Below are 26,798 nucleotides of genomic sequence, written 5' to 3'. Positions count from 1 at the left end.
CTGACTGTTATTGGCTTTTTATAAATATATATTCCTATGTAACTTTAAGCCAACAATAGAACAAAGACTTAGCTCATCAGTTACGTTAATAACTGCTTCTGAGATGTAGGAGGATGAACTGATATTGGTAAATTGCTTGGAGATTCGTGGATGTAGCTCCTTATTCTGCCCCCGGTGCTTCTGTTGTAGCAGTTGTCAGCTGCTCTCAGAAGCACGTGGATCCAGTGTACAGCTCTGCATTACTTTGGGGATGAATCAAAACATGACTTTTCAAATGTTATTGAAGTCCACTGTTTGCACAAGAAACAGTCCTCTGCATCACTGCTCAGTGAGCTGTCAGGAAAATTACTACACAGATAATAAATTATCTGTCACAAAATGCAGCATGCTTGAATAGTTTTCAAAACTATTAATAAATCCGGAGTAGTTGGAACAACTGTCTCTGTTCTTTCTTACCAGAGACAGCTGATTGAGGTGTAGTCAGCACTGAACGGTTTGACTTGGTTGAGTTGCCCTCAGATACGGGCACGTGACTGAAAAAGAGGGAAGAGGAAATTTGAGATTCTAGTGGTTTCATTTCTTGGAAGTTTAAACTCAGGTTTCAGCATGCAGCATTTCCACTGTTTGGGCAGAAAAATAGCCAGGGACAATGCTTCACTTCTGAGGTGAATCACGGTGAGTGGAAGGTATGTGTTTTTCAGGAAGGGTTATTCAAGTTGAAAGTGAGTATTCAAGTCACAACTGATTACCATTGTTCATATTCTAATCCCAAACTACCAACAAGTCTAAGTGTCCTGAAGTTTTGAGTATGTTTGTGTAGTTACACAGTGACTTGCACTTTGCAGCCTGTTTGGTTTGCATTCTGGGAATGGCTTAATGTTCGTGGACATGGGGAGCAAGCACGCCCTTGGTCCTGCTCCAAGTTCTGCCTGTAAACCAGGTGCTCAGCTGCGCTTTAGAGACCTGTAATTCTGTGCTGGGGTCACCAGGACTTCTTGGTTTTAATTGTTCAACTCTGTAATAAAAGAAATAAAACAGATGAGTGTTGCCATGTGGTTTTGAAACGCCTGCATCGGTTGTGTACCTGAGGGTTTTTGCCCTAGGCTAACAAATGTCAAAGCAATCTGTTAAGTAAACTTCTGCAAACAACTCAGTGTTGAATAGCTGGGTTCAGACAGTTGCTTAGAAACAGGCTAAAGAGATCTGTAGAGGTTCTGGTGGTGACCAGTGGTCATGGCAGTGAACACCTACTTGTAGATGGGACGGGAGACTTTTAGAGGAGTAACAACCAATCTAAGTTTTGAACCCCCAAAACTTGTATTACTACATACAGTACCTGCAAGGTGAGGGGAAAGGGTTTTTTAATGCAGATGGAAGGACTGCTTTTTCTTGTGATTGGCTTTCCTTGTGTCTGATGCTGCTTCCAATTCCCTTCCTTGTGGCCCTGGAAGATGTGCTGTTGGAAGCAGTCTACACGGAGAGGTGGCCTAGATGTTAATGCTTTACTTGTTGCACCTCAAGATTGAAAGATTGCAGCTGGATTGGTGGTTTTGTGTTGAATTACTCTGGACAAGTTTTGTTAGCAGCCAATTAAGTTATATTTTTCCTGTAGCTGTACTGCAAGGAAAAAAAACAGTGAGGGAGTAAAGTTGCGTTTCTTTTCTTTGTGGAACTTTTAAATAAAATAAAGAAATAAAGAGCTTTTATTTCTTTCATGAGGAAAAATGAGACATTTTTACAAAAGACAAGTAGAATTTGATAAAGCCAACTGTAGGTTTCAATTATATATATTTTTCTTCTCTTCTCCTAAAGGAATTGTTAATGCCATCCTTAATAACATCTAGAGAAAATCATTTGTGCGTGTGAAGGGAAAGTTGTGCTGTGGCTCATTGGAAGTAATCCACAGAGCTGTCTGGAAAAGTAATATGGAATTTTTAGATATGTTTTAATTTTTTTCCAGTTGAAATGATTATCACTGCATTTTTGACTGTGCATTCATCTGTTCATGTGCTTTTTTACAGCAGGATTTAACTAATGTTTGTGTCAAAGTTCAACACTAAGTGAGTTAGTAACAACTGATGTGGTAGCTCTTGATGGCTTCAAAGGGCATTGAATGCATTCATAAAACATCTTCAGGTTGGCTTTGCTTATGTTTTACCACTGTCTGTACCAGAGTTTTGGTGATCCTTTATAGAATCATCATAGAATGGTCTGGGTTGGAAAGGACCTCAAAGATCATCTAATTTCAACCCCCCTGCTGCAGGAAGCGTTACCAACCACCAAACCAGGCCTCCCAGATCCTTCCAAAGTGTTGTCTTCCTTCTTCCTTTTCTCCACTTGAATTTGTTAAAAATGAGTGATAGTAAATAGATGTGCTGCTACAGATAGAAGATAAAGGCAGAAGAAACGTTCTCAACAGTTCTGATTTCTTGCTTGTTGGTAATAGTTAGTTATTTAGATAGCTGTGAATATGTAAAATAGAGGAAAGAAGACCATGAATAGATCAAAGTCTCTGTAGGAGCTGAAGAGCAGTAATGACTCACCACACACACCAACACTCACAGGAACCAGAAAGCAGATATGGCTTCACGCTCAGCATCTGCTTTACAGTGAGACAGAGACGTCTTCAGTAAACAAGCAAAACTAACACTTCTGTGGGACAAGTTGTCACATCCCATATCTGGGACAAAGTTCTCATTTTGGTGGATACTGGATGCAAGAATGTGATTTTTGTATTTCCATTTTCCTCCTGGTGCATACAAGCACACTGTCACAGGTGTGGCAGAGATGCTGGCAAACAACTATTGATTTTTTTGCCTCTCCAAAAATGGAGAGTCTTTTCTATTAGGTGGCCCTTGAGCATGCTTAGCATTTTGCTCTTTTGGCTGCAGTCTTTGACAAAACATGCATAGAACTCTTTTTATGATATGCATTTTGTGGGAATTACAAGTTTTTTAAGGACTACATTGTTCTTGTTCCAGAACTCTCACCTAATTATCTAAACCTGATGGCTTTCTTGTTTTAAATGAAAAGACAAAAAATATTAGTGGTGCAAGTCTTCTCTTTGCTTTCAGCTTAGGTAGTTGATCAGTTTTTCTGTTCTCAGCAAAGTTCCCCTTAAAGCACGTATTTTTAGTTGCACAAGCTAAGTAAAGCTGGCTGCTCAGCATTCAGCAGGATTTTGGAAAGCTGTATGCACTCTAGGAGTAGCTGCATATTTGATATAACAGTGACTGCGGTAACTGATACTCTCATTGAAGTAGTGCTGGAACATTAGGAGCTGGCCACTCAAATAAATCAGGAAGCAAAATACAGCTTTGTCAATACTGCCTTTTGCCCAGGTCCTATAAATATCTCGTACATGTGAGCAATAACCTTAATGTTGCCTATGTAGCTCCTTGTGCCTCATCCTGTAGGTTTGTGTGGGACTGGCAAATGTGAATTCTTCCTGTCTAGATTTGGTAGAGATGAGGGTGATAATATGCAAAGTTTTTCCCATGTTTTCTTTCAGTGCTTAGTGTAATTATTCATTGCACTATGACAGATCCTCACCACATGTGCATGACAATTTGTTTCACAATAGCATAACGTAATTGCATCACCAGGTTTTACTGGGTGATGTGAGGTGTCACTACATCAGCTGTGCTCTTAAACATGCTCTGTAAAGCCACAAAAATGACCAGAGGGATGGAACACCTCTAAAAGGTGACAGGCTGAGATCTGGGGCTGCCTGGAGGAGAGAGGCCTCTGGGAAGAACTGAGAGTGGTTCCCTCAGTATCTAAAGGGGCTGCAAGAAAGGGGAACAGACTTTTTAGCAGGGTCTGTTTGTGGTAGAACAAGGGAAAGTGGTTTCAAGCTAAAAGAGAGGAGATTTAGATTAGATATAAGGAAGGTGTTTTTTCATATCAGGGTGGTGAGGCATTGGCACAGGTTACTCAGAGAGGTGGTGGGTGGCCATGGAGATACTCAAGGTCAGGCTGGAGGAGCTCTGAGTATCTGCTCAGCTGTAGGTGTTCCTATTCACTGTAGATGTGTCAGACCAGTTGACAGGGTTAAGGTTAAGGGTTCCTTCCAACTCAAATTATTCCATGATAGCATGTAATCCTTGTGAGCAGAAGATGGAGAATTAAGTAGATTCCACTACTAGGCTTTCATTTTTACTCACTGTTCTGTGCCTGATGTAGTGATACTATGTCCAATGGAGGCTGAACACCACAGGAAAAAGCAGTGATGTTTGTCTTGCGTGAGACCTTTCAGGCAGGAGTGTGGTGGAGGATGAGACCTACAGAATGCTGCCAGAAACACACTGCTGCTGAAGTATCATTTGCCTTTCCGTGCTGTGCCATACTGATGGGGGGAAATCCAAGCTTGCTTCAGCTGCAGGCATGCCTGTTCAGTTACCTCACCCAGCCCTGCCTTGATTGCCTTGCCTCAAACACACAGCTGTGCTACTTCACTCTCTCTCTAGGCACCTGAAGATGCAGCCAAGAAAATGTGCTACGTGGCCATGCTGCTGTTGGTTTTCTTTTCTCTTGCCTGTAGTCACGCATGCAATTTCCTTTCCAGCTCCACCCTTACTAAGGGCTGTCCATCACCTTCTCCTCTGCCCACGGGCCTCTGGGACAAAACTCGCTGGGCTTGGGGTACGCTCAGGAGACAGAGTGCAGGTGACTGGGGGGGGGGAAGTGGGATTTGGAGGTGGGGAGTGGTGATGGAGGTACAGAGGTATGGGGAATGGTCCTGGAGATGGGGCTGCTCTGAGAGGAGGCAAACAGCGTGATAGGACGCTGCGGTGAAGGAACCGACGGCTGCCGGGGGGGATGCTGCGATAACCGCAGGAGGTGCTGGGAACGGCTCCCGCCGGACCGCGGCGGAGGCGGGGGAAGCGCGCAGGGAGGCGGCGGTGGCACCGCCCCGGGCCGGGGTGGGAGCGGAGTAGGGAGGAGGAAGCGGTGTTGGTAGCAACACGTGCCCTACGCTGGGCGAGCAGCGCTGGCGCCGAGAGGTCCAGCTGGAGATGGCCGTGCCCGGCTGGCAGGTAACCCCGTTCGGTCCCGACGTGAGGCTGCAGCTGTTTCTTGTTATCTGCGTGGGGTAAATACAGTGGCTTCTCTTAGAAATCTAAGCCGCTTGTGGGAGCGGGGCTTTATGCTTCTTTTATGGGAATGGGTGGATTTTGCCTGTTTTGCGGCTGGTCTGGTTGTTACAGGACTTTGTTCTTACAGCGCTGAAGTATCCAGGGGGAGTAAGTTTGTGTTCGCGGCTCTGCGCTAACTCCGCTCTTTGCTTTGGCTTTGCAACGTGCAGCTTTGGCGATGCGGTGCAAGACACTCGGAGCAAAGCGGTCTGGGTCGTGTGAATGTTTGTTATCTGCATAAGAAAGTTGCGCTGAAAAAAAATGCAAATGCCTTTTAGCCGTCCCTGATTTGATTCGTCCCATTTGCTAACCGGAAAGGAGTTTAGTTAAGTTTAGGTTGTAGTTAATCAAACCAGTTGGTCAAACAAACAAACCTAAAATAATAAAAAGGGAAAAAAGCATTCACAGCAATACATCAACGTGGCAAAATTGTGTTAAGAGTATCTTCAAGAGAGGCTTAAGAAGTAAGCCAAAACTCTTTAAATAAAGACGATGAGAAATAATCCGTTTTTTCAGCGGTGTTTGCATAGCACAGCTGTAGTAACTGGCAGGGAAATGCTTCATGCCCTTAATGTTACGACATTCACTGGAAGCTAAATTACCTTGACGTGACTTTAAGAAAGTGGAAGTTCTCACCTGGGTATTTTGGTGTTAATTTTTTGGTGATTGAGCCATAGAAGTTGTCAGGTACGCTGAAGTAATTTAGGTTGCCTCAGCAATGATCCTATTGAATGGCTGCTTCTGGCTGTCAGGGTGAATGGGAGCATTTGAGTAATAATCCTATTTGTTTGATTTCTTGCTGCTGCTCGCTGCTGTCAGCGAGGCAAAAATGCTTTCAGATGGTGGAGGCTGAGGGTGGATTCAGCATGTGCAGCTCCGCTTTGCAATGACTGCAGAAAGAGTTTGAAGAATGTAGTGCAGAAAGGAAAATTTCATTTTATTTAAGATTTTTTTAAAACATGCTTCATTTTCAATAGAGATGGAGGTGTTAGAAGCATCTTTAACTTTGTTGACGTTGAAGAAACCATCAAATAGGTTGAATATGTAGGTTATAGAATCACTTGGGTTGGAAGGAGCACATAAAGGCCATCTGTTCCAACTCCCCTGCGCTGAACAGGGACACCTGCAGATCAATCAGGTTGCTCAGAGCCTGGTTCAGCCTGACATATGCGTGTACATTTGTGTGTATTGAAGCTGTTTATTAAAACCTGAGATGTAACGAGCACCTGCAACTACACTTGGCACAGGTAGGCACCTGAATAGCATGGGGATCCCTAAAATTGACCCCACTGCACAAGGTGGTAGCACAGGGTTGGAGGTTGCTTGTCCCCTCAGCTGTGATAATTACTACCAAGATTGAATAAGCTTCACTGCAAGGATCATCAGCTGCAAGACTGGATCAACTTCTTTTTTTTTCCTTCGTCTTTTGCGTGAGTTTAAGCTGTTTGCCAGGTAACTGTGTTGATGAAATTCCTCTTATTCGAACAGATAATTGTTTATAGTACGTGCTCAGGCAAGAATTGTTCCTAAGGATGTTCCTGTCTGTGGTGCTGAGGCCCTCTGGGTTTTGGGGCTGTCTATGGCAAACCAGCTTGGGCTGGCATGCAGCCTGCATGCCGTGGTTACCCCCGGAGAGATTTTTCCAGGCAACATTGTACATCTGTTTGGCTGGTTTGGTTTAAGTCAGAGTGAATTGCTCATCTCCTTGTCTCTGAAGAGGGTTTCTTGCTGTTAACTGAAGGTTGCCATCAGACCTCTGCTAGCTGTAGTGAAATTCACGCACGTGTGCAGCAGCTCGAGGTGCTGCCATGACTGGAGAACCTGTCAGTTTCGGTCACTCATCCCTATACTCTGAATTAATTTTAGTGGGGGATTTGAATTTTGGTCTCTCTGAGCGGTCTGTGGAGATGTGGGGCCTTCTGGCTGACTTTGGAGGGAAGAAGGAAGCTTCACCTTGGCGGAGGAGGCCAAAGCATGCTAAATATGCCCTAATTTCCTCTGTACCGGTTCTACCCTTGAGTGGAAAATTGCTCCTGATTTCCTCACATCTAGAGGATTTATGTTGGCATCCTTCCCACGTTCCCATTTTACTTCAAGTTGTGTTTATTAGACAGCATACATGCAATAGAAGCTTGCTTTTAAGTGACAGGACCGCTTTTCCCCAGTCTATTCCTATCCACATTAAGCAGTTAAATGTTCCCCAGGTCCTGGGGGACTGTTTCTCAAAATGAAATTGCTCTTTGCAGGATTATGAGGTTGTCAGAGACACAAGTGCCTCCAACTTGCTTTCAAATTGAGTATCAGCCTAACAGCTGCATCTGAGAGTGCCTGCTGATGCTGTAACAATCAAGTGATGGAAGAAAAGGAGTTATTTGTTTTCGGGCAGTTTGGGTCTCTAAATTTACACTTTTTTTTGAGGGGGGGTATCCCATGTCCCATGTAAATGAGAATCCTGAATGAGGGCTGTAGAATCATGTGCTAAGAGAAACTGGGCCAAATTTCCTGTCCAATTGGCCCAACGATTGATCATCTTATTAAATGCTTGGCAATTTCTCACTTGAAGGAATTAGATTGGGTGTAACTACAGGTTTATCAGCATTGCCACAGAGTGGGGTGATTGCTGCGTTGGTGGTTTTGCTCTACCTTAGGCAGCAATTATAAGGAAGTTGTTAATAAAACATTTCATTTGTTAGCTGTGCTCCATCTTCCCTGGGTCTCCAGTACTGTGCAAGTAGTAGGGCACTATGGATGCACTGTGTGCCTGTCCTGCTCGTAAGGTGAGGAGGACATCACTTCTGAAAGCAAACTGTGCTGTTGCCACCCACGTTATAGCTTGTCTTTCTGTGCTAGGGCAAATACCTTCGCCTGTGTATTTTCATTTGTACTGACTCATCATGTAGCTGTGCTGATGTGAAGCAAGTTCCCGCTAAAAGTATTTGGGAATTACAAGTTCTGTTATTGTTCGTTAAAAATGCAGTCCTTAAAAGAAGGCAAAACCTCACACAGGCAGTTGGAGACAAGCTGAAAACCATTTGACCTGTCTCTTCCACTTTAAAATTGCTCATTATTTCATATAACTCAGAATCCGAAGTGAGAATAAATGGCAAAAGTTCAGTGATTTTCTTTTTTTTTTTTTTTTTTTAATCCTGAGTTTCTTGTCAGTGAAAGGAGATACTGGTTTACACACTAACTTACCCATGGAACTCATGAGCGTATAGTATTCCTTTTGCTTATTCTAAACGATTTTCTAATTAAGACAAATCCGTGCAGGAAAGTGTTCTAGAGATGTTAATCTCTAAGCTGCAGATACGATTTCTAGCTGAAGCAGCCCCTAAATGACAGATTTCTGGAAACCAGGAGATTATTTTGCAGGTGGAGTCTGTATGACTTGCTGATCTTGTGTTCTTTTCTCTGAGCATCTGCTTTTGGTCAGAGTTAGAGGCAGCTTATTGGGCTGAAGTGGCATTTGGAGCAATGCAGTCCACTTACACGCTGCATGGGACAAAAATTTGGAGAGATTATTTTCAGGTCACCATTACTTTGCCCAAAATATATCCCAACAGGTGAATGTTGGATGCAACTTTGATTTTCAAGCTTAGGTGAAATCTGCAGGGGCGTGCATAATACAGTGTCCTTAAATTTTGATCAGTTAGCTGTTTATAACCTTCTGCAAATTAATCTGACGTTTTGCCAGGTTGCCCTGCAGCTGCAAAGTTTTGTTTTGTCAATGAAATAATTGAATTATTTTGTGAAAATCAGAAGAATGTTATATTTTTGCTGATGCCACCTTCTGATAAGCACTGCACGAGGGCTGACGGTGGCAGATTGTGCCTGTGCTTTCCATTGACCTCAGCTGTTGTCTAAGAAAAACAGACCCTTGAGCTGGGAGCCTTCAAGGCATCGTGTGGAATTTGTGCTGGAACACTTCCAGCTTGGATGTGCATGTTTCCAGCCTCCCTGTCACCAGAGAGAACCCCACTTGTGTAGGTGGGGTGCATGGGGCAGCCACCTTTTGGTCTCACAGCATTGCTTGGTGTTAATGCTTTCTGATAGTCCTTAGCTGCGAGTAATTAAATGGTTTCTTTTGGTTTCTTGGTTAATGCGTGGAGAGTTGAGTTAGATTGATGCAGAGGACGACTTTTCTGCTTGCCACATTGGTGCTTGTTTTGTATGTATTTACACAGATGCTCCTTGATAGCTTGTTTTCATGTTCTGACAAGAACAATTTGCTAAAATACCAGTAAGATAGTGACATAGATTTTAAAATCTTTTTGTTGTTATTTTGTTTACCTTCTAGATCGAGGGGGGGGGGGAAGCATTCATCTCCTTCCTTTCTGGAAAATACTTGTACCCTTGACCATTCTTCCTGTTACCCACTCCTAAGAGCTCCATTTGTATACTGCAAAGTAAATTCTGCTTCAGCGAAGTCTTTAGGTTGATACAGCCTTCATTGTTTCAGAAATTCTTGGAATTGGGTGGCTTTGCTGCCTTAAAATCAGAGATAAAATCTAATTTAGAGAGAGTTCCAGCTCCGTATAATGCGATAAATTAAAAGATAAAATCTCTGTGGGATTTTCTAGCAACTGCTTTTATTCCTTTTTTGCTCTTAAATATAGGAGAACTGCTCAGGAACTAAGTTTTAGCTGGGATATGGCATGTAATCTAGGTTTTTTGGTAATCTCTTTACAGAGATGAGTGAAAATGAGATGGCTGTTACAACTTAAGCAGGCATTTGTTGTAATGTCACTGATGTGGAAGTGGTAATGATTTGGAGCTGTTGGCGAGGACTGGCAGAATTTCTCAACTCATATTACCATGGCTGTGATTTTTTTTCTTTTCTAAACCTGGCTTATTTGGCTTTAAGTGGGAAGGGGTGATGGTGCTTTCTGCACTGAAATTTTATTGCAGACCAGTTCCCCTTAACGTCAAGCCCTGTTGCATCTGATGTTTTTGACAAATTCAAATGAAAATATCCACATAAATTGAAGTAACACAACTCAGTTCTTTATCGCTGCTTTCAAGTGGAATGCTTTCTGGCATCTTCCCTCATGGGAAACATCTGCAGAAGCAAATGACAAATCATTAATGTTAATTCAATAGCCAGCTTTGTTCCAGGTTTCTTGTACTTGGAAACAATTAACTGTAGAGTTTTGTTTTGCACCGTTTTCTTTTTTCTTTTTTTAAGTACAAGTATTTGATCTCTTGTGCTAGTGGATTTCTCAGAACTGATTGTGTGTTTATATTCTAACTCCCTTTTCCCTGCTCAAATAGCGGTAATTGTGATGATACAGTTGTGGTTGGGGTGTGATTCTGTGTAAGTGGCTGCATTATGTTTAACTTGATAAAACTATAATTTGGTACACAAAGCTTATTACATGCTAGGTGAGGACATGTGAGTTTTGGATTGGAGCCTGCTTCTTCTGATTCAAGAAGGATTCCTGTTTTTAACATCCACTAAACAATGCTGGATGTCAGTCACATTTAGCCAAAAAAAAACCCCACAAAAAACTATCTGGTCTTTGATAGTAATCAAATGAAAGATCAAGCATTCATCTACTTAGGTGCAGAATTTGTTTGAACCAGAAAACCTCTTAATCTATTTAGGTAACTGCAGGCAGTTCCCATTTCAGGACGCTTGTCAAATTACCGCCTCTTGCCTCTATTTGTTAGCACAGGTAAATGGGATCTGGATAGCTCTTAAATCCTTTAAAAGAATTACTGCATCTTCAAAAGGTTTTTATTGACAGCTGTTGCAAAAGCTTTGTTTATGAGCTCTAAGTGGTTGTAATCTACAAAGAAGAATAGAGTGTTTTGTAATGATGCTAGCTGTATTAAAGCAACTTTTGGTTAGCATTTGTCGGAAGTAAATAGCACTGATTCATCAACTTTGCTTTTTGCTTGTTAATTGTAGGGTAGGTGATATTAATTTAGGCAATTAAAATTTAGTGGAACGTGTGAATGGGGCATGGTGATGATCACTGGGCTGGTTGGTTTGATCTGCTCTGAAATCTCCTGTCTGAAGCTGAAAATATGTGAAAGAAGAATTAGAAACGCCCTGTGGTAATGCTGTGAGCAAATGTGCAATTGGGCAGCGAGAGAAAGGTGCTGCAGGCATGCTGAAGGAAAAATATTTCAGCTTTACCAAAATTTGCCCCACCTCACCTGGTGAATTTACCTTGGGTGAGTCAAGTCCTTTGGTGTTTTTAAGAGCTGTATAAATTGCTTGGAATTTTTCACGTGAATGAGTTGGTCTGTACATAAATTTTGTCTCTGTGGGTCCTTCACCTGGGTACAGCATGGGGATGTGAGAAGCTCTCCAGCTGGGGTTTGTGTTCTTCAGTCAATCTGATATCACTGAAATGGATTAAAATCCAGCAAACTGTGGCTCTTGAATAAAAGTATTCAAAATACTGTTCTGCTGAAGTTTAGGTATCTCAGGCCAACAGATGAGGTAATCACCCTGTTGGCATTCAGTGGGAACGGACGATGCTTATAAAGATGCTCTTCAGACGGTCCTAGACAGGACAGAATATTTTGGAAAGTTTTGGGTTTAAAACAAAGAACAGTGAAGAAAATTGCCAGTGACATCAGATTGAATGACCAGAATGACAGTGTAATGTCAGTGAGCCTAATTCCGACAGAATGCACTGCCTGCAGCTAGCTGCAGGGAGGACAAAGATGTGCAACATCGAAGCTCTTCAGTGGGCTTTGTCATATAAATGAACTATCTCAAAAGATCTAAAAGCGAGTTTTTAAGTTACCTGATACAAACAGTCTTTGTGTTTTGGGTAGCTTTTCTGTTTAAGTCATTACTGGGATGCACCAGAATTAACACCATATCACTTCACCGTAGTGTTGAGGCTCTCTGAACTTACGCAGCTAAAACCCTGAATGGTTCACTTCATCCTTGCATTAAGTGGCAGCAAACCCATATGTTTTATTTTTTTTATCCTTTTATTTGATCTTCTGATAGTTACTGGAACTGTAGCTTGTGGTTTTCCTGAGATTGATGTCAGTCTGTAGGGGTTTCAGCTTTAGCAAAGTGAAAAACTGGTGTGTAGACTTGGATAGGGTCAGTATGTGATTGCTAACAGATGAGAGTTAAATTTACCAACTTTGTCTGGTCTTCTCAATAGGAAAATTGTGCTGTAACAGAACCCAGAGACAAGTTGCGTATTTCTTGTTCCTGGAGGCTGAAAACTCAAATGGTGTATGGAAAGATAAACCTCAAGGTTTCACTTCTGTGAGAAATGGCGAGTGGTTAGAGAGACACCTATGCTTAGTCTGTACAATAAAGAAAAAAGAAGTTGAAAGGAGTCGTTAGGTTTTTCCTGCCAATTGCATGCTGATCATCTTACTGCTACATCACTTGGAGGGATGGTGTGACAGGTTTTAGTTGCATGCTTTTGCTTTTTAATATTTAAAGTAAGACATTACTGTCTGTCTAGGATGAATCCATTCCCCAGAGCACAGGTATAAATAAGTAGGATGAAGCTCCTTTACTCCAGAATGAAGGCATCCTGATGCATATGCTCACTTCTCTATCATGTCCTGCTTCTTACCCAGAAGCCAGGCTGGTGTAAGCGAGAGAAATTTTCTTGGCATTTACAGTTAGTTTGTATTATAGCTCTTTTCCACATTTTAACCAAGTTAAATGTATTGCAGCATGTATTTAGGAAGTTAGCAATGCACCTTATGGCTTACTCTTATTATCGAAGTTCCTGTCATTTTCAGAAGCATAGCATTGCTGATATGATTTTCTTCTAAACTTACCAGCAAGTGTACTGATCCTTGCTGCCTTATGGCCAAGGAATGCCAAAACAAGGCTTTCAAATGTGTGTATTTCCAGGAATCTTTCCCAAATAATTTTCTTCTCCTGTCTTATTATTTTCCTTAGTTTCTTATCTCGGTGTCTTTCAGAGTTGAATTTTGGAGTAGCTGAGCCAAATTATGAAGCTCCATAGACTGCTCAGGTATTAACTTTCCACTTAAATGATCATGACTGTAACATGGGCATAAGTGTGCAGTAGTTCTCAGTGCTCAAGCTTAATTTCTTGGGTAGCTGAGAATTGGGCCTTTCAGCAATACTGCCCTAGAAAAACACATCAGTGAGAGAGTTGTTTTGTGTCCCTCCAAAAACACTTGTCTGAGGTATTTATCATATGGAGATCAGAAACATATTTACTGTGGCTGTGAATGAGCTCCCCCTGCGTGGAGGATCTGATGACTGCTTTGCTGAACGCGAGACATTTGTTTTATTCTTCACTTAAACTTCCTTGTGATTCTAGGTTCTCCATTTCACTTGTAGTGTGGTGACCATCCATCATCGTCTCTGTGCTGTTATGTGGTCACACGTCGTGTTCTGGGTTGTGTGACAGCGTGAGAAATGGCACTGAAAGCCTCAACCATTTCCTTTCACCAAAAGCTTCCTGGAGGATTCATTCTCTGCAGCTTTTCCAGTCTCATCTTTCCCAGTGGCAATGCCTGATGCAATATACCCAGATGCAAGGATTTGCTGTGCAAAGGCTGGTGGTTCTTACCAAGTTAGCATCAAGCCCTTTCTTCTGATAGAAGGTGTTCAGTTTGTGCCCCTTTGGTAAACTGTCATTACAGGATTGTGCAGAGCTTTGAATAGATCTTTTCTCTGTAGCCACTGACTCTTCATAAGTGGTTTGACAGTGATGGTTGTTATTTAGGGAGCACACACAAGTGATTTGCATATAAACACAAACTTTTTGGTTAAAAAAAAAAATAAAATACTTCAGTGCTTGTAAAAGGCGCTGCCTTACTGGGCCTCCTCTGGAAACGAGTCTCCAGTTTCCTTCCTAGGTTTGTTTTTCCCTGTGAGTTATGGAAAGGGATGATCTATTTCTGTGAACCTCTTGTTACAAAAATATACTTCTTGTTATGAAGGAGGCGATCAGCTTGAAGGGGAGAGTGAGAGAGGAGACTGCAGGCCTGAATTCCCTCTGGAGCTGCTGGAACACGTGGTGCTGCCTTTCTTCTCTTGTACTGCTCTTCATGTGAGCCATGGCAAGCCTTCCATTTTTCTATGTATTCTAGATGTCACACTGCCAGTACCTGCTGAACTTCCCACATCACTCCTTCCCCTTGCTGCATCCCTCTTCTCATACTCCTGGGTGCGCTCTGCTCCAGGTACCACATTTCCAGGGGTGTGATTGGAATCAATGTGGCAAGTTGGAGAATCCAGTTTTAAGGAAACATTCCACTTGCTGGCCTGATCTCTGCACATGGCACAGTGCCTTTGAGGAGCAGCATTCCAGGATTTTGCTTGGGGTGTGATTTGATGTGCACAGCCCCTCCTGTGATGGATGGCTGCAGGAGGCAGAGCTTCGTGCCCAGGTGTCCCTGGAGAGGTGTGATGCTTGGTGGGGAATGACATTATAAAGAATGTATCTGGTTGTAGCACCTTAGTGCAGTCCTGCGAATTAGATGGAAAGAGGCCTTCTGGCATGCACAGGTACAATTGCAAGTGAAAATATTTTGAAGGAAATTGAAAGAGTGGAAGGAAATTGTGAAATATTTTTAGAAAAATGCAGCCAAGCGCTTCCTCCTTCATTTCCCCGCATACACACTCATCATTTTTCTTTCGTTTCAGAATAGGCAGAAACAAACCGAAAGCAGTACTTACACAGCTGTAGTCAGGTGCAGGCTTTTTTTTTTCTTCAGCAGCTTTCACTATCAGGTACTATCTTAAGGTGCTTGAAGCAGCTGGTGGGTCTGTTACTTCTACTTACTGTCTGCTTGTAAATGGTCAGATGAAAGCTCTGCAGATTGTGCCATGGAGTTGGAACATCCTTGTTCATTTCATATCAAAAATGGAGGAAGATATGTGCTCGTTTCGTGGTTTTGTTAAGATGGAGTTCATAGTGTTTGAGCAAATTGAGAAATGAAAAGCCAGGCATGGGATCCAGATACCCAGAGCCTGAAAACCATGTGGGATCTGAGGAGGATCGAGGTACAACATAAAAACCAACAACCATAATTAAGGAGAGTTTTATTCAAGATGCCTTGATTGCACAGAACAAACATTCTTCTTAAGCTTTGTGTTTTGCTTTAGTTCTATGTCCTTCTGCAGCAAAAACCGTAGGATTCTTCCTTGTATCAAGAGAGTAAGTTTCCTTTGGTTATCTTATTTCCATTCAAGCATTCAGTTAACAAAATTGTCTTCTGTGAGCATGAGTTTGGCATCATCAGGTCATATTTTTTAAAATTCTGCATCCTAGTGTGCTTTGCCAATGAATCTGTAACAGTAGCACAGATTGACATGGATGGACTTGTGTTATCCGAAGCCCTGAAAGGGAAACCTGAATCCAAACACAGTGGCAAGATTTGGGAGCTGGCCAAGACCTGACTCTGCTTTTGCAGCTGCGTGTGCAGTGGAGATGTTAGCTACACTTTAGCAGTGTGCTCCCTTTGATGCTTGTTAGTACTAAAAATAATTCTGATACTGATTTCCCCAGGGTAATTGGCCTGTGTGCAGAATCAGACTGAGATTAGACTTCTGGTGCTGTCGCAAATTTAGAATCAGGTATTTATCCTGCACTGCAGGGTATGGATGCAGGAGGAAAGATGTCTCTCACTTGTTGTATATTGTCATGTATGTATCCAGTACAGTGACCCTCTCTAGCTTGTGCAGTCATCTCAGGTGAAAGGCCTTAAGCCCACCTCGATCAGATTTCTGTTTTGGACTTGTTTTTCTCTGCAAAAGAAGCCCCAGTGCTTGAAGTTCTTGATAACCCAAGAGATGTGCAGATGTTTTGTGGCTTTGTTTAGATGTACAGATAAATATTTTCTTATCTCTATGGCAGTCGATGCTTATGGTTAAGTGCTGCATTTCCAAAGAAGCAACCAAAAGGAGCCACTGCAAAGAAGAAAGCATAGGTTTCTTTTTCTGAAGTGATTCTGCTCTTGGTTGTAATGGTTCATACAGGACTCAGGTACTTTGCTGGAATAACAGCCCGGAGCGTTCAGTTGTTGTTTAGCTAGCAGAGAGCTGTTTCCTCATCCTTTTCTTTTCTTTTCTTTTTTTTTTTTTTCCTCAGGGAGAAATAGTTTAATTTCTGGTTACTGGTATTTGTAGGAAAACTGTGATTAGCTTTGTAAATCATGTGATGTTACGTTTCATGGCAGTGCCTGCCAGGCAGGCAGAGATTGGGGTGAGCACCCTATGGCAGAATCGACACAGATTATATAGCAAGGGAGTTCCATTATTATCATGCAGTGTGAACGTATGGTAAGATGTAGGCAACTGAAGAACATCTTCCTAGCAGCTTCTAGCACGTCTTGCTGGTTTCAGCTATTGAGGGTCTAAATGTTGGCTAGCATTTAGTTGCAGCTGAAAACACACTGATTGATCCATGCGTTGTGATGATTAACGGCATGCAGACTGACCCAACTTCTTGACTTCAACCAGAGAAGTCAGCTGTGCACAATGACTCCCAGATTTGTGGAGGTTGTGGTGGTGGCATGCTTGGCTGCGCTCAGATCTATCTGCTGGCTTTGAGGGTGCATCTCTCTGGCAGGGAGTGTTTCAGGGGTGTTTCAATGAGTGTTGTGTACTTTTGACGTGCAGAGTGTGGTTACTTAAGGAGAAGAGCAGGAATGTGTTGTGATTTCCAGTATGTAAATCAGTTTGGTTTTGTGTCCCAGTTCTGGCTTCCCGACAGGACTGTAAGTGAAGCTGAAATACAAGATGATTTCTCTATATTTGCAATAACTTTTGAAATCTCTCTTGAAGCCTCCTGTTAGAACGTCTGAAGAATGCTTTCTCTCTGAATATTGTAACTACTTAAGGGAGTAAGTAGTGTGTGCTACTGGGAGAGAGAGCAAAATGCATTATTTTAAAAAAAGGAAAAAGTAAACCAGAGGACTGTGATCAGAAGGTACTTAAGGGAAGATGAACAGCTAGAAATACTCATTATATCAGTCAGACAATGTGCCATTACCAGTTGTTATGTCATTAATCTTTTTTTTTTCCTAGTCCCCATTGGCCCCAAAAGAGGAGATGATGAAGCAAAAGAACAAGATGTAATAAAAATGACAGGTGCAGTCTGGAGTGGTCTCTATGAAGGAAGGGATTAAAATATATGGATTACTCTGAGCCTCTGAGATTTAGCAGCATATTACAGAATACAGTGAAGATAGGCTAAAAAGATGTTTGTTTCTTTTTTTTTTTTATTTTTTCTTGCATAAGAGCAAGGAGCCATTCAATTAAAAACAACCAAGTTAACATTGATAACAGGAAATGTTTCTCCCTGAATGATCATTGTTTGCAGCTTTTTGGTACAATGTGCCGTTGATACAAGGAAGGAATAGAGGCTGTACTTAGAGCCTCCCCATGGGTGCTTAGGGGCTATTTTGGAGATAAGCTTGGCACTGAACTTCTGAGAGGGTGGAAGGAAAAGGAAAAGCTTCTGGCCTATGGCAGATAAGGAGTATGTGAGTGAGCAACACGTTGACATGGAGAGTGTGCTTTTACAAGAAATGGGCAATTTTTCTCTACAAAATTTTTTATTGATGCTGTTCAGTGTGGGAAAGAAAAATAGAGGATGACTGATGGAGGAAGAGAGAATGGACTGGATTTATTAGCAATGCAATCCCATGTTCAATAGAAGCAACAGTTGTGCAAGTCAGCGTGTGCTTTTTGGGCATGGGGTACCTCTGGATCGAGTACCAGGTTGGGTTGTGTGGTGGTCCCCATCCCTCACTTTGCCCTGTTCTCTCTGGGGAATGAGTTTCTGCTCTTGAGGGTGATTTTGTTTGTTGTTGGTTTTGTTTTTTTTTTTTTTTTTTTTTTTTTTTCCTGTATGAAGTGGGGAAGTGAAAAAATTGCCAGTCTGCATCTGGCAGATGTCAGACTGAATTTGCACTTCAGACTGTATTTGTGCTGGTTTTCTCTAAAACCAGGACACTTGCTGTTGCAAAATAATTTTTTCGTTTGTGCTTTACAACAATCATTTGGATTAATTTGCTCGTCATGACAGCGTTTATAAAATGAAAGTGCCAGTTACAGCAGGAGTGTGGGTGTGTGGATTCAGGGGTGGAATATGGCCAAACTTCTTGGCAGTGCAGGGTTTGGCTAAACAGCTTCTCTGGCCTCACTTCAGGCATCCCTCTGCTTTCCTTACACAGCAAGTACTGCCAGCACTGCTTGGTGGCAGATGCTGGAGCATCTTTGCTGCTGTCCTGGAAAAAAAAAAAACCAAAAACTTTTTATGTTTTTTTTTCTCCTTTTTTTCTTTTTCTTTTTCTTTTCCCTCCACCATGGTTTTTCTGCCCTGGGGAATAATTTGCTCATGGTGGGTTGAATGCAAGTGGGACTCATACTGTGTGGTCCCTGCGTGCAATCCTTGCTGAGTGGACTTGTGTAGCATGAAAAAAACCTAGAAGAATGGAACTGCGTAAAACTTACAGGAACTGGAGTGCTGCTAGGAAACAAAATCTCTAAGCAAACAGAGTAAAAACCATAGCAGTGGGTCGTCAAATTGAGGAGGGTGGAGAATAACAGGAAGGGAATGGGAAGCAGCAAGAGCCTTGGGAGGTGAGTGTTGTGAGCTGGGTCCTGCCTTTATTTACGCTGAATTCACTTTGGCAGGTTTTGTGCATGTAGATAAACAACATAGGGAGTGCTGGCATTAATGGAGTTGTTTAAATGAGTCCCAGCAGTAGTGTTTCATAATGTTTTGTGCAAATGTTTGGCCTAATGATTTCTCTTATGTGATAAAATGCTACCAGGGAGGCCTGTAACTGCTTTATGAATTTTTTATCTAAAGAGGGAAGAAAGAGGAAGCTGTCAGCGAAGGTGAGCAAATTGAGCCATGTCTCTGGTGAACTTGCATGGGGATCTGAGTGCTTCAGCATTGGTTTTGCTTCTCAGAGATGCTGTGAGGAAAGAATAATTCCAGTTTGTTCATGTGTGCTTTGATGCTGGGCATGACTGCAGGAGCTAGAGATGTAACTACTGTGTTTAGCCAATGTATGTATTCCAGCACACACTCTTGTATGGACAAACTCTGAGACTGATGAGTTGCATGCATGTAGTGCTGTAATAGCTTATTATTTTTTGTATTGAATATAACTATTCTGTAGCAAGCAGTATGGATGAGAGCATCAGTATAGCAACACAGATGGAGGCAGGAGGGATTGTATAATTCTATGATGATTGTATAGTTTTGGTTGCATAACAGTGCAGGAAAATAATTTTTTGCGGATGCCCAAACATTGCAAGTATGGTGAGGATAATCATAACATAACTTAAATTAGTTAATAATGCAACCTTCAAATTAATGAAATGTAAGAGTAGATGTCTTAGAGAGCAGACAGTGGTTTCTCTATCTAAATTTATGCACAGTTGTATTTCTGCTTTCTGATCATTCTGATGTTTTCCTTAGCAATCAGGATAATAGTGGATTAAGTTAATTTTGGTAAACTGTGCGGTTTGTTCAACTGTGTGTATTTAAATGTGCTGTGGGCTTTGTAAGCAGCAATCATGAAATTAATGAGTATACATTGCTATTGATGCAGGTATGTGAAGTAAGCTGTGTTACATGTGTCATCAGAGACTGTAAAAGAGCAGATCTTGAAGGTTTCATTAGCATTTTTCTTAATGAGTTTGGATGATGATTCGACTTTCTGCTTTTCAGAATAAGGATGGTTGTTCATCTATCAGCCACGGAAGACCCTGTCCTTGAGGATATTCCTGTGCACAGAGGCATCCGTTTGACCTTTGCATTACAATGCAGATTCAGTGAGTGATTTTGGTTTGAATCTTTTTCTCGTCACCCATCAGTGTTGCAGGTATAGATGAGAGATGAGTCCACCAGCAGTTTTTCAGAATCTTTAATTCCTTCTGTTTGTTTCTGTCCTCGTTTTCTCTCAACCTCCTTCTTTATGAGGAATATTACTTGTGCAGAGGCGACTTCCATTGAGAATGCTGTAACAAAAGAGAATATTTTTAGGTCTTACATGGATTTTCTGATGTTACATCAGGAGACTCTTCTGCCTCACTCCCTTTTTTTGTGGAGCTGATTTTTGTGTTGCTCTTATCCACCTGTAAGTCACGTAGGAACTCTCATAGCTTATGAAGTAGCAAAGATGTGCATAGCCTGGAAAATCATCATCAGAAACTGCAATGTCAGCTTTGCCACCTTTTTTTGTGTGCTAGCGTTATTTTGATTCAACTCCCATCAGTAAGTTTTGTACAGAAACATTTTGAAATGGGATTAATCACCAATTTTTTGCTAGTTGGCACTTGGCAGAATAACTGATACAGTATCTCCTCGTAGCAGTCATAAAACAGAGGACAGACGTTGCATTTTAGTGTAGGATTAATTACTTGTTCTGTTTTCCCCCTCAACAATTAAACCTACCTACCAGATTTCACTGGGAAGCACTTACTGATACTTTGTGGCGTGCTTTCTTTTTACCGCTTAGAAAAATGACTGAAAGTTTTTAAGATGATGCAACATGAATCATAATCTTCAACTGCTGTTTGTTCTCGTGATTGACTTGCCTTCTTCCTACATTCTTTTTAATCACCCTCAGGAATCACTGATGCTGCTTTGTACCAGAGGCATTGCTGAAGTTCCATGTGCAGCCATGGACTTGGAGAAACCATCTGTCTGGGGGTCCCTGAAGCAGAGGACGAGGCCGTTCCTGCAAAACTTAAGCGTGAGGAAGACGAAGAAGAGGTCGAGCAAGATGGTGGTGAGCAAGATCCGCTCCCTGGACCGACGCCTCAGCGTGTCGGTGCCTGACATGCTGGAGGTGGAGACTCTCATGGAAGAAGAAACAACCTATTCAAGCACTCAGATGCTGTCCAGTGGCTACCCCCGTGGTGCCCCCAGGCCTATGGTGTCTCTGAAAAGAAGGAGCTCATCGATGAGGCCAGAGGGAGAGGACTGGCCGTGGCTGCAGGCTTCAGCTGCGTGCACGGAGCCAGCTGTGGCCCACTTGGATGTGCCTATGGCAGGCAGCCCTGTGTCCGAGGGGAAGCGACCGTCCAGTGATGACTTCTTGGAGCTGCTGCAGAGAGCCCACCTGAGTACTGAGCTGGCAAATGAGATGATGGAGGTAAGGGGCTTGGAATTAGCCACACTGAGCAGCCATTGTGGGGCTTATTTGAGTGGATTATAAAGGGATGGAGAAGGGCGCCCTGTGCCAGGAATGAGTAAGGGGGGAAAAAAAAAGAGCATAAACCAACCATGATATTATGAGATTCAGCTATCTATTCTGTCAGTCTGGAGCAGCAAAAAAAATAACATCTTTTTCTCACCACCCTTGTGGTCAGTGCTTCTGTGGCAGTGCCTCTGGAACTCCAGGATCCTCATCTAATTTGTCCTGAAACAGTAAATCCTGCCTGACCTGAAGTGGGGAATCTGCAGGTGCATGATGGTTGTCTGAAACATTTTAGCCAGAATTTGTTTTGGTTGTGTTGTGGAAATGTATCTCTTCCAATGGAGCTATCACTAGAAAGGTTAGATTTTGAGCTATGTTTCTAGGCCATTTTCCCATAGTTGGACTGTCACTGGGATGGCAGATTTTGTCATCTGAGATGCAAAAATGAAAGACATATTTTGTTGTAAAGCTCTCCTTTGAGATTGGTGATTTCACAGGCAAATTTATCTTTTGAGCTCTGCATTCAAAATCAAGGGAAATTGATCTTTGCTGGTAGAAAACCACTTGTTCTGCATCTCGAAGGTCTGTGCATTCCTGTCGCTAGCACCAGCCTGCTGTGATGCAACATATCCCATAAGTAGCCAGCAACTGTGGCTTCTAGTTACTAAATTATAAACTTGTTGGCTTGCTGGCTTTCTGTTGTCTGCATTGAAACTAGCTAAAGTAGTATGTAACTTTATTTTTAGGAGTTGGACTCGGTGACCCCTGTGGGTCCTTTCTAACTCAGGATATTCTACATTTCTTTGCAGTACCTCATATAGTGGCATCTCAGGTTAATCAGCATATACAGCTGTCTGGAGACTATGGACGTGGTGTCATTTTAGGAGTTTGTTTCCATGCTGTTGTAGTGATATCAGCAATCCTTTCCTGCTGTTAAAGACCAACAGATTCTGAGCTAATATTCATTGAGTGTATTTGCAGCAGAGCCAAAAGTAATCCCGAAACCTGCTTGACTTTGGGTGAGCTAAGTGCTTCAGCAGAAGGTGGCAATTGTGTAGTGATGGGATAGATTAACTTCAGGATGAGTTTCCTCCAGATGCAGAGCAATCTGTCTTATTCTCTGTAGCATTAACATCAATCCCAGTGTACGTGTGTGTGTTTATGCATATAAACATTTTAATATTTAGTTTCATACCAAACCATTGCTCTGTGTGAATACTCTGCCTTTCTATCTGTTATCTGCCTCCAGTAGCAACTTTTAAATGCAGAAGAAGATGAAGCAAGTGAATGTAGCAACAAATAAGGAATACTAATGTCAATCTCTTCATGTTTAGCTCTTCTACGTGACTGAACAGGCACAAAATCTGTGCTCAGTGTGCCTCAGGTTGAAACAGCATGTTGCATACCTACTAGTTGAGGTTGCTGTAGAGAGCACAACAATCAACTCATTCTTTTGTGAGCAGCCTTTACTGAGCAGCGAGGTGTAAATCAAAAGGAAGGCAGATCCCTGGAACAAAATAAACTAAAAAAAGCAAAGATGTAGGTTGAGCTTTTTTCCCCCTGAATTGCTTGTCACATGCCACCCACTCATTTCCTGGTTTCCTTTGGTCACCCAATAGCGTGAGATACTTCCTGAGCCTCACGCACGAGCTCAGTGTGGAGTTGTGGTTTTCAGTCTTCTAAATGCTCAGCATGGAGCTGACAGTGCATGGGGTATTCCGTCGTCAGCAAAGGTTCTCCTACACGCACCACATATGAATTTGCTAAGAGATTTACTTACTTTATCCTCTGTTGCAGCAAGTTAAACAAATTGGAAGAGTGAAGGAGTTACTGATGTAGCCTTTAACCCCTGCCTCATTTGCTCGGGTTGCAGATGAGATAATGGCATTTCTACGGACGCTTTCTGCCTATGGTCGTGCATCACTGCTGCAGTGCACTAACACCATTTCTTCATCTTCTAACACTTGCTTTCTGTCATTAGCAACCCCAAGCCCTGTCCGCCCACCGATGCACTTGATGAACTTGTGCTTTGAATCATTCTTCCACACCAAACAGGAGATGGTAAAGATTGTAGCCCAGTCAGGAGAAAAGTTTGGTTGCTTTGTATGTATTCTTGCGTGTGCTGTTGTTTTACTTTTGTACACAGACACATTTGGGACTATGACCCGCTTGGTGAATGTGGCCTCATTTGTTCATATTTAAGTTCAGAATTGTCTCTGTGGTTAATTAAAATCAAGATTTCAGGCATAAATTTTCAGCTGAACTTTCATCTCTATTTGGTGATGTTGTTGCAATCAGCTACCTAGAATAATAGCACTTTACACTATATGAAGATAAAATGAAAAAAAAAATGTAGTTTTGATTCTGTGTTTATGCAATGCAAAACAAGCTGTGAAGTGAAAGTATTATCAGTAGCAATGATGGTGCCTGTAGGGGATTCCTGTGAAGCCAAAGATTACTATAGAAGTACTTGGTTTAATGCACACAAGTGAGATTTTATGCATACTAGTCAGGATATTTCAAGTTAGGGTTCCCCTAGCAGCTGTAACTCAGCTCTGTTGTGCAAGGAAACTCTGCTGCTGCTCTTTATGATAATAATTTTTCTACTTCTAATGTGTTTTTGCAAGGTGGCCAAGTTATGATTACTATGGGAACCATAATGTTAAATTTCGTCTGTCATGCGAGTAAAATTTTACTTGCAGTACAGAAGTATTGTGCTTCCTGATATGTAATGTATGTATTCGGGGACAGGGAGAGAATAATTACATAGAAGCTTGTATTTATTTTAGCATGTCAGTATATCTTGGTTTTATGTGTGATCCAGAAGCTGCTTCTGTTTTTCTTTTTATGCTGCTCAACTCAATGCAGCTCTCATCAGAGAGGCGTAGATGCTACCACACTGCACGCAATAGCATTTTCACATGGGGATCAAATTCCACTTTGTGTGCATTTCTGTAGAGTGAAGTGGTTGTTCTTACAGTAAATTCCTGCATTTGAATGGACTGCCATTTGAATTTGAATGTGACTGCCTTGTATTAAACCAAAGAGTTGCCCCTGCATGTAGATCCTCTTTGCGTGTAGATCCTCTTCAGTGTAAGTGACCATGGTAGACTGTTCTGGAAGACAAAATAGCATCAGTGGTGTCCTTACTATGGAGTGAACCCTTCGTGTGTCTGAGCAGTCTAGACACCATCCCACCATAGCTTCAAGTTTTTGTGTGAGTCAGTTTTAGGTGGAAATGTTTGACTTCCTCTAACGTGCTCTAATAACAATCGTTTGAACCTTCCAGTTACTACAGAATGTGGGGAAGTACACATCCAGCATCTTTTTCCCCCTTTCCCTTTGACTATTTATTGTTATTACTATTAGTATTTTTATGGTCTTTCCATCCCTTGGAGTTAAACATGTTGTATACCTGTATAGCTGAGTTACTGAGTATAAGCCAAATGTTTAGAGGGCTCTAAATCAAAACACACAAAGGGGATTTTGTAGAAAACATGTCTTAGACCCTAACTTACTGGCAATTAAAGAAAAATGGGAGTGATATGAGAGTACCACCCACTGTCCAGCTCCAGCATATCTTTGCTGCTGCCATGGCTTTTGGAATTTTTCCTATTTCATCTTACAGGGGAAACTTGAAGATTCAAGAAATTAAATTCTGTCCAGGAATATGGGTCAGCATTGCAACTTCAACTGGTGGGTCACCAGATGCAGTAACCTGCAGGCATCAGGAGTTTCTGTTAAGGACTTTCAGCACTGGAAGCACAGTCTTCTACTGTGGAGAATTTCTTCCAATCACTAGAAGCAAGCACTTAGATCACACTGAAGGTCACATTAAGTATGCAATCACTGTAAAACAAGGAAAAAAAATTCCCATCCAAATTATTTGGTAGCTTGTGTGCAGAAGTATAAATATGTTTTAGCAAATAATTTAAATGGTTGCGAGGGTTTTCTTCACTAATATTAAGACTTTAGGGATATTAGGAGAATTTCCTTGATCCTTATGTTACTGTTGTCTAATTCTTTGTATTTTTTTTTTTTTATAGGAATGTGGAGGAATGGATTTAGAGTCGTCAGTATCTTCTCAAATGTTTGATGACCAGATGGTAAGTTCTTTAACCTGATGAGACTGTTTAATGGAAACATATTTTTAGCTTCAGGTCCTTTGCTACTTTGCTTCTTACAGATGAAAAATAAACAGAAAACCACCAAAAAAAATCCAACAAAACAGGCAAGATGGAAGTGGCAGTGCAAGACACAAATATTTTAAATAGAGTGTTCTGTAATTTTGTGAAATGTTCTGTGGTGAATAACTGATGAAAGTGTCGGCTTAAATACTCAACCAGTGTCCCAGTAATAAACTGCATCATAGTGAAGACTTCAAATGCCTTAACATGGATAAAGGGTTTAAGAAATAGATGACAGTTTTATGATAGTGTGAAGAGGCATTGACAGCTGTGACACGTGCATCATGATGTGAAATGTGTTTGCTGTTTCTGAAAGAATTTCTTTGCTTTTGTTCTCTGTTAACCTCCCCAGGGCTATCCAGTGGCTGCTTTCACCAAACATGCCAGTTGGATGGTGGTGGGACATGGGATATAACACTGGCAGCAACTCTGAACAAGAATTACTGAGTTTGCTATGACAAAACTTCATAATTAGCATTGCCCACTGCTGCTTCTGAATCTTCTAGAGCTGTATAAAAACAGTCTGCTCAGTAGCTTTATGAAGTGTGTACATCCTCACGAGTTCATTACCTGATTGTGAATGTGCAAGGAAGAGGCAGCTAGAAAAATAAAATGCACGAAGTTTCTAGGATTTGGAAATCCTGTTCATGCATTTATGGTATTTACTGTCACAACCCATTTTCGGGTGTAATCCTCATTGGCTTTGTGAGTTTACCTGACAGTGATACTTCGTTATTTACATAATGAAGCAAAGTCTCAGAAAAACATCTTTATTTCTTCTTCTGACAAGTGCACTGTAAAGGTTTCCCCGTTGAAAGGTCTGTGAGAAGACCTGCTCTGTTCATGTGTCTGCCTGGTGAGGCGTGCAGCAGGGATTGATTTCTCTGTTCATTTTAGGGTGCAGAGGAAGGAAGTGATGGTTTGAGCCACCTGCCCAGCCCCTTTGCTTACCTGCTGACCATCCACCTGAAAGAAGGCCGAAACCTGGTTATCAGAGATCGCTGCGGTGAGCAACACCTTTCGTCTGCTTCCTTTTAAGAGTTGCACCACTGTGCTTTCCCTGACTTGAGTTCTGCTGCACTTTGCACCGTCAGCTTCTTTTCTTATCTCTGATGCAACAAGCTGTTGACTTCTGTCCAGATCAGAGCACTCAACACCTGGGTTTGTCCACCTTATATACACAGGGGAGGGAGCTGCCCTGTGTTTGCTGCCTGATTGTGCAGCTGCAAAACCCCTCCCTTGTTGTAATTAGCACCTGCAGTCATTAATCTTGAGTTCTAATTAAGCTTAAAGTAAAAATTTTGGAATGCGATAAATGAAGTAGCATGCTCTA

At 41.9% G+C, this 26,798-nt stretch overlaps 1 protein-coding gene across 7 annotated transcripts in view; it reads left to right on the top strand.

Annotated features, from left to right (window-relative positions):
- Window positions 1-26,798, top strand: part of MCTP2 (multiple C2 and transmembrane domain containing 2) — a 126,805-nt gene that overhangs the window by 7,871 nt on the left and 92,136 nt on the right. For 4 of the 7 annotated variants that reach the window (XR_008203869.1, XR_008203871.1, XR_008203870.1 and 1 more), the window contains exons 2-5: window positions 19,805-19,908; window positions 20,706-21,233; window positions 25,325-25,384; window positions 26,363-26,471. Coding sequence is in view for 4 of the 7 variants with exons in the window: in XM_052672327.1 (XP_052528287.1) it covers window positions 20,715-21,233; window positions 25,325-25,384; window positions 26,363-26,471 (688 nt within the window). In the remaining 3 variants the exon portion in view is untranslated. Of the gene's footprint in view, window positions 1-1,817; window positions 1,921-4,650; window positions 4,669-4,928; window positions 5,040-19,804; window positions 19,909-20,705; window positions 21,234-25,324; window positions 25,385-26,362; window positions 26,472-26,798 lie in introns of those variants that run through there. The other 3 variants (XM_052672329.1, XM_052672330.1, XM_052672328.1) reach the window with 3 other exon arrangements.

Source organism: Tympanuchus pallidicinctus, unplaced genomic scaffold, assembly GCF_026119805.1.
Source record: "Tympanuchus pallidicinctus isolate F22 unplaced genomic scaffold, pur_lepc_1.0 scaffold12, whole genome shotgun sequence".
Lineage (NCBI taxonomy): Eukaryota > Metazoa > Chordata > Aves > Galliformes > Phasianidae > Tympanuchus > Tympanuchus pallidicinctus.
This window is presented reverse-complemented; position numbering and strand designations above follow the sequence as displayed.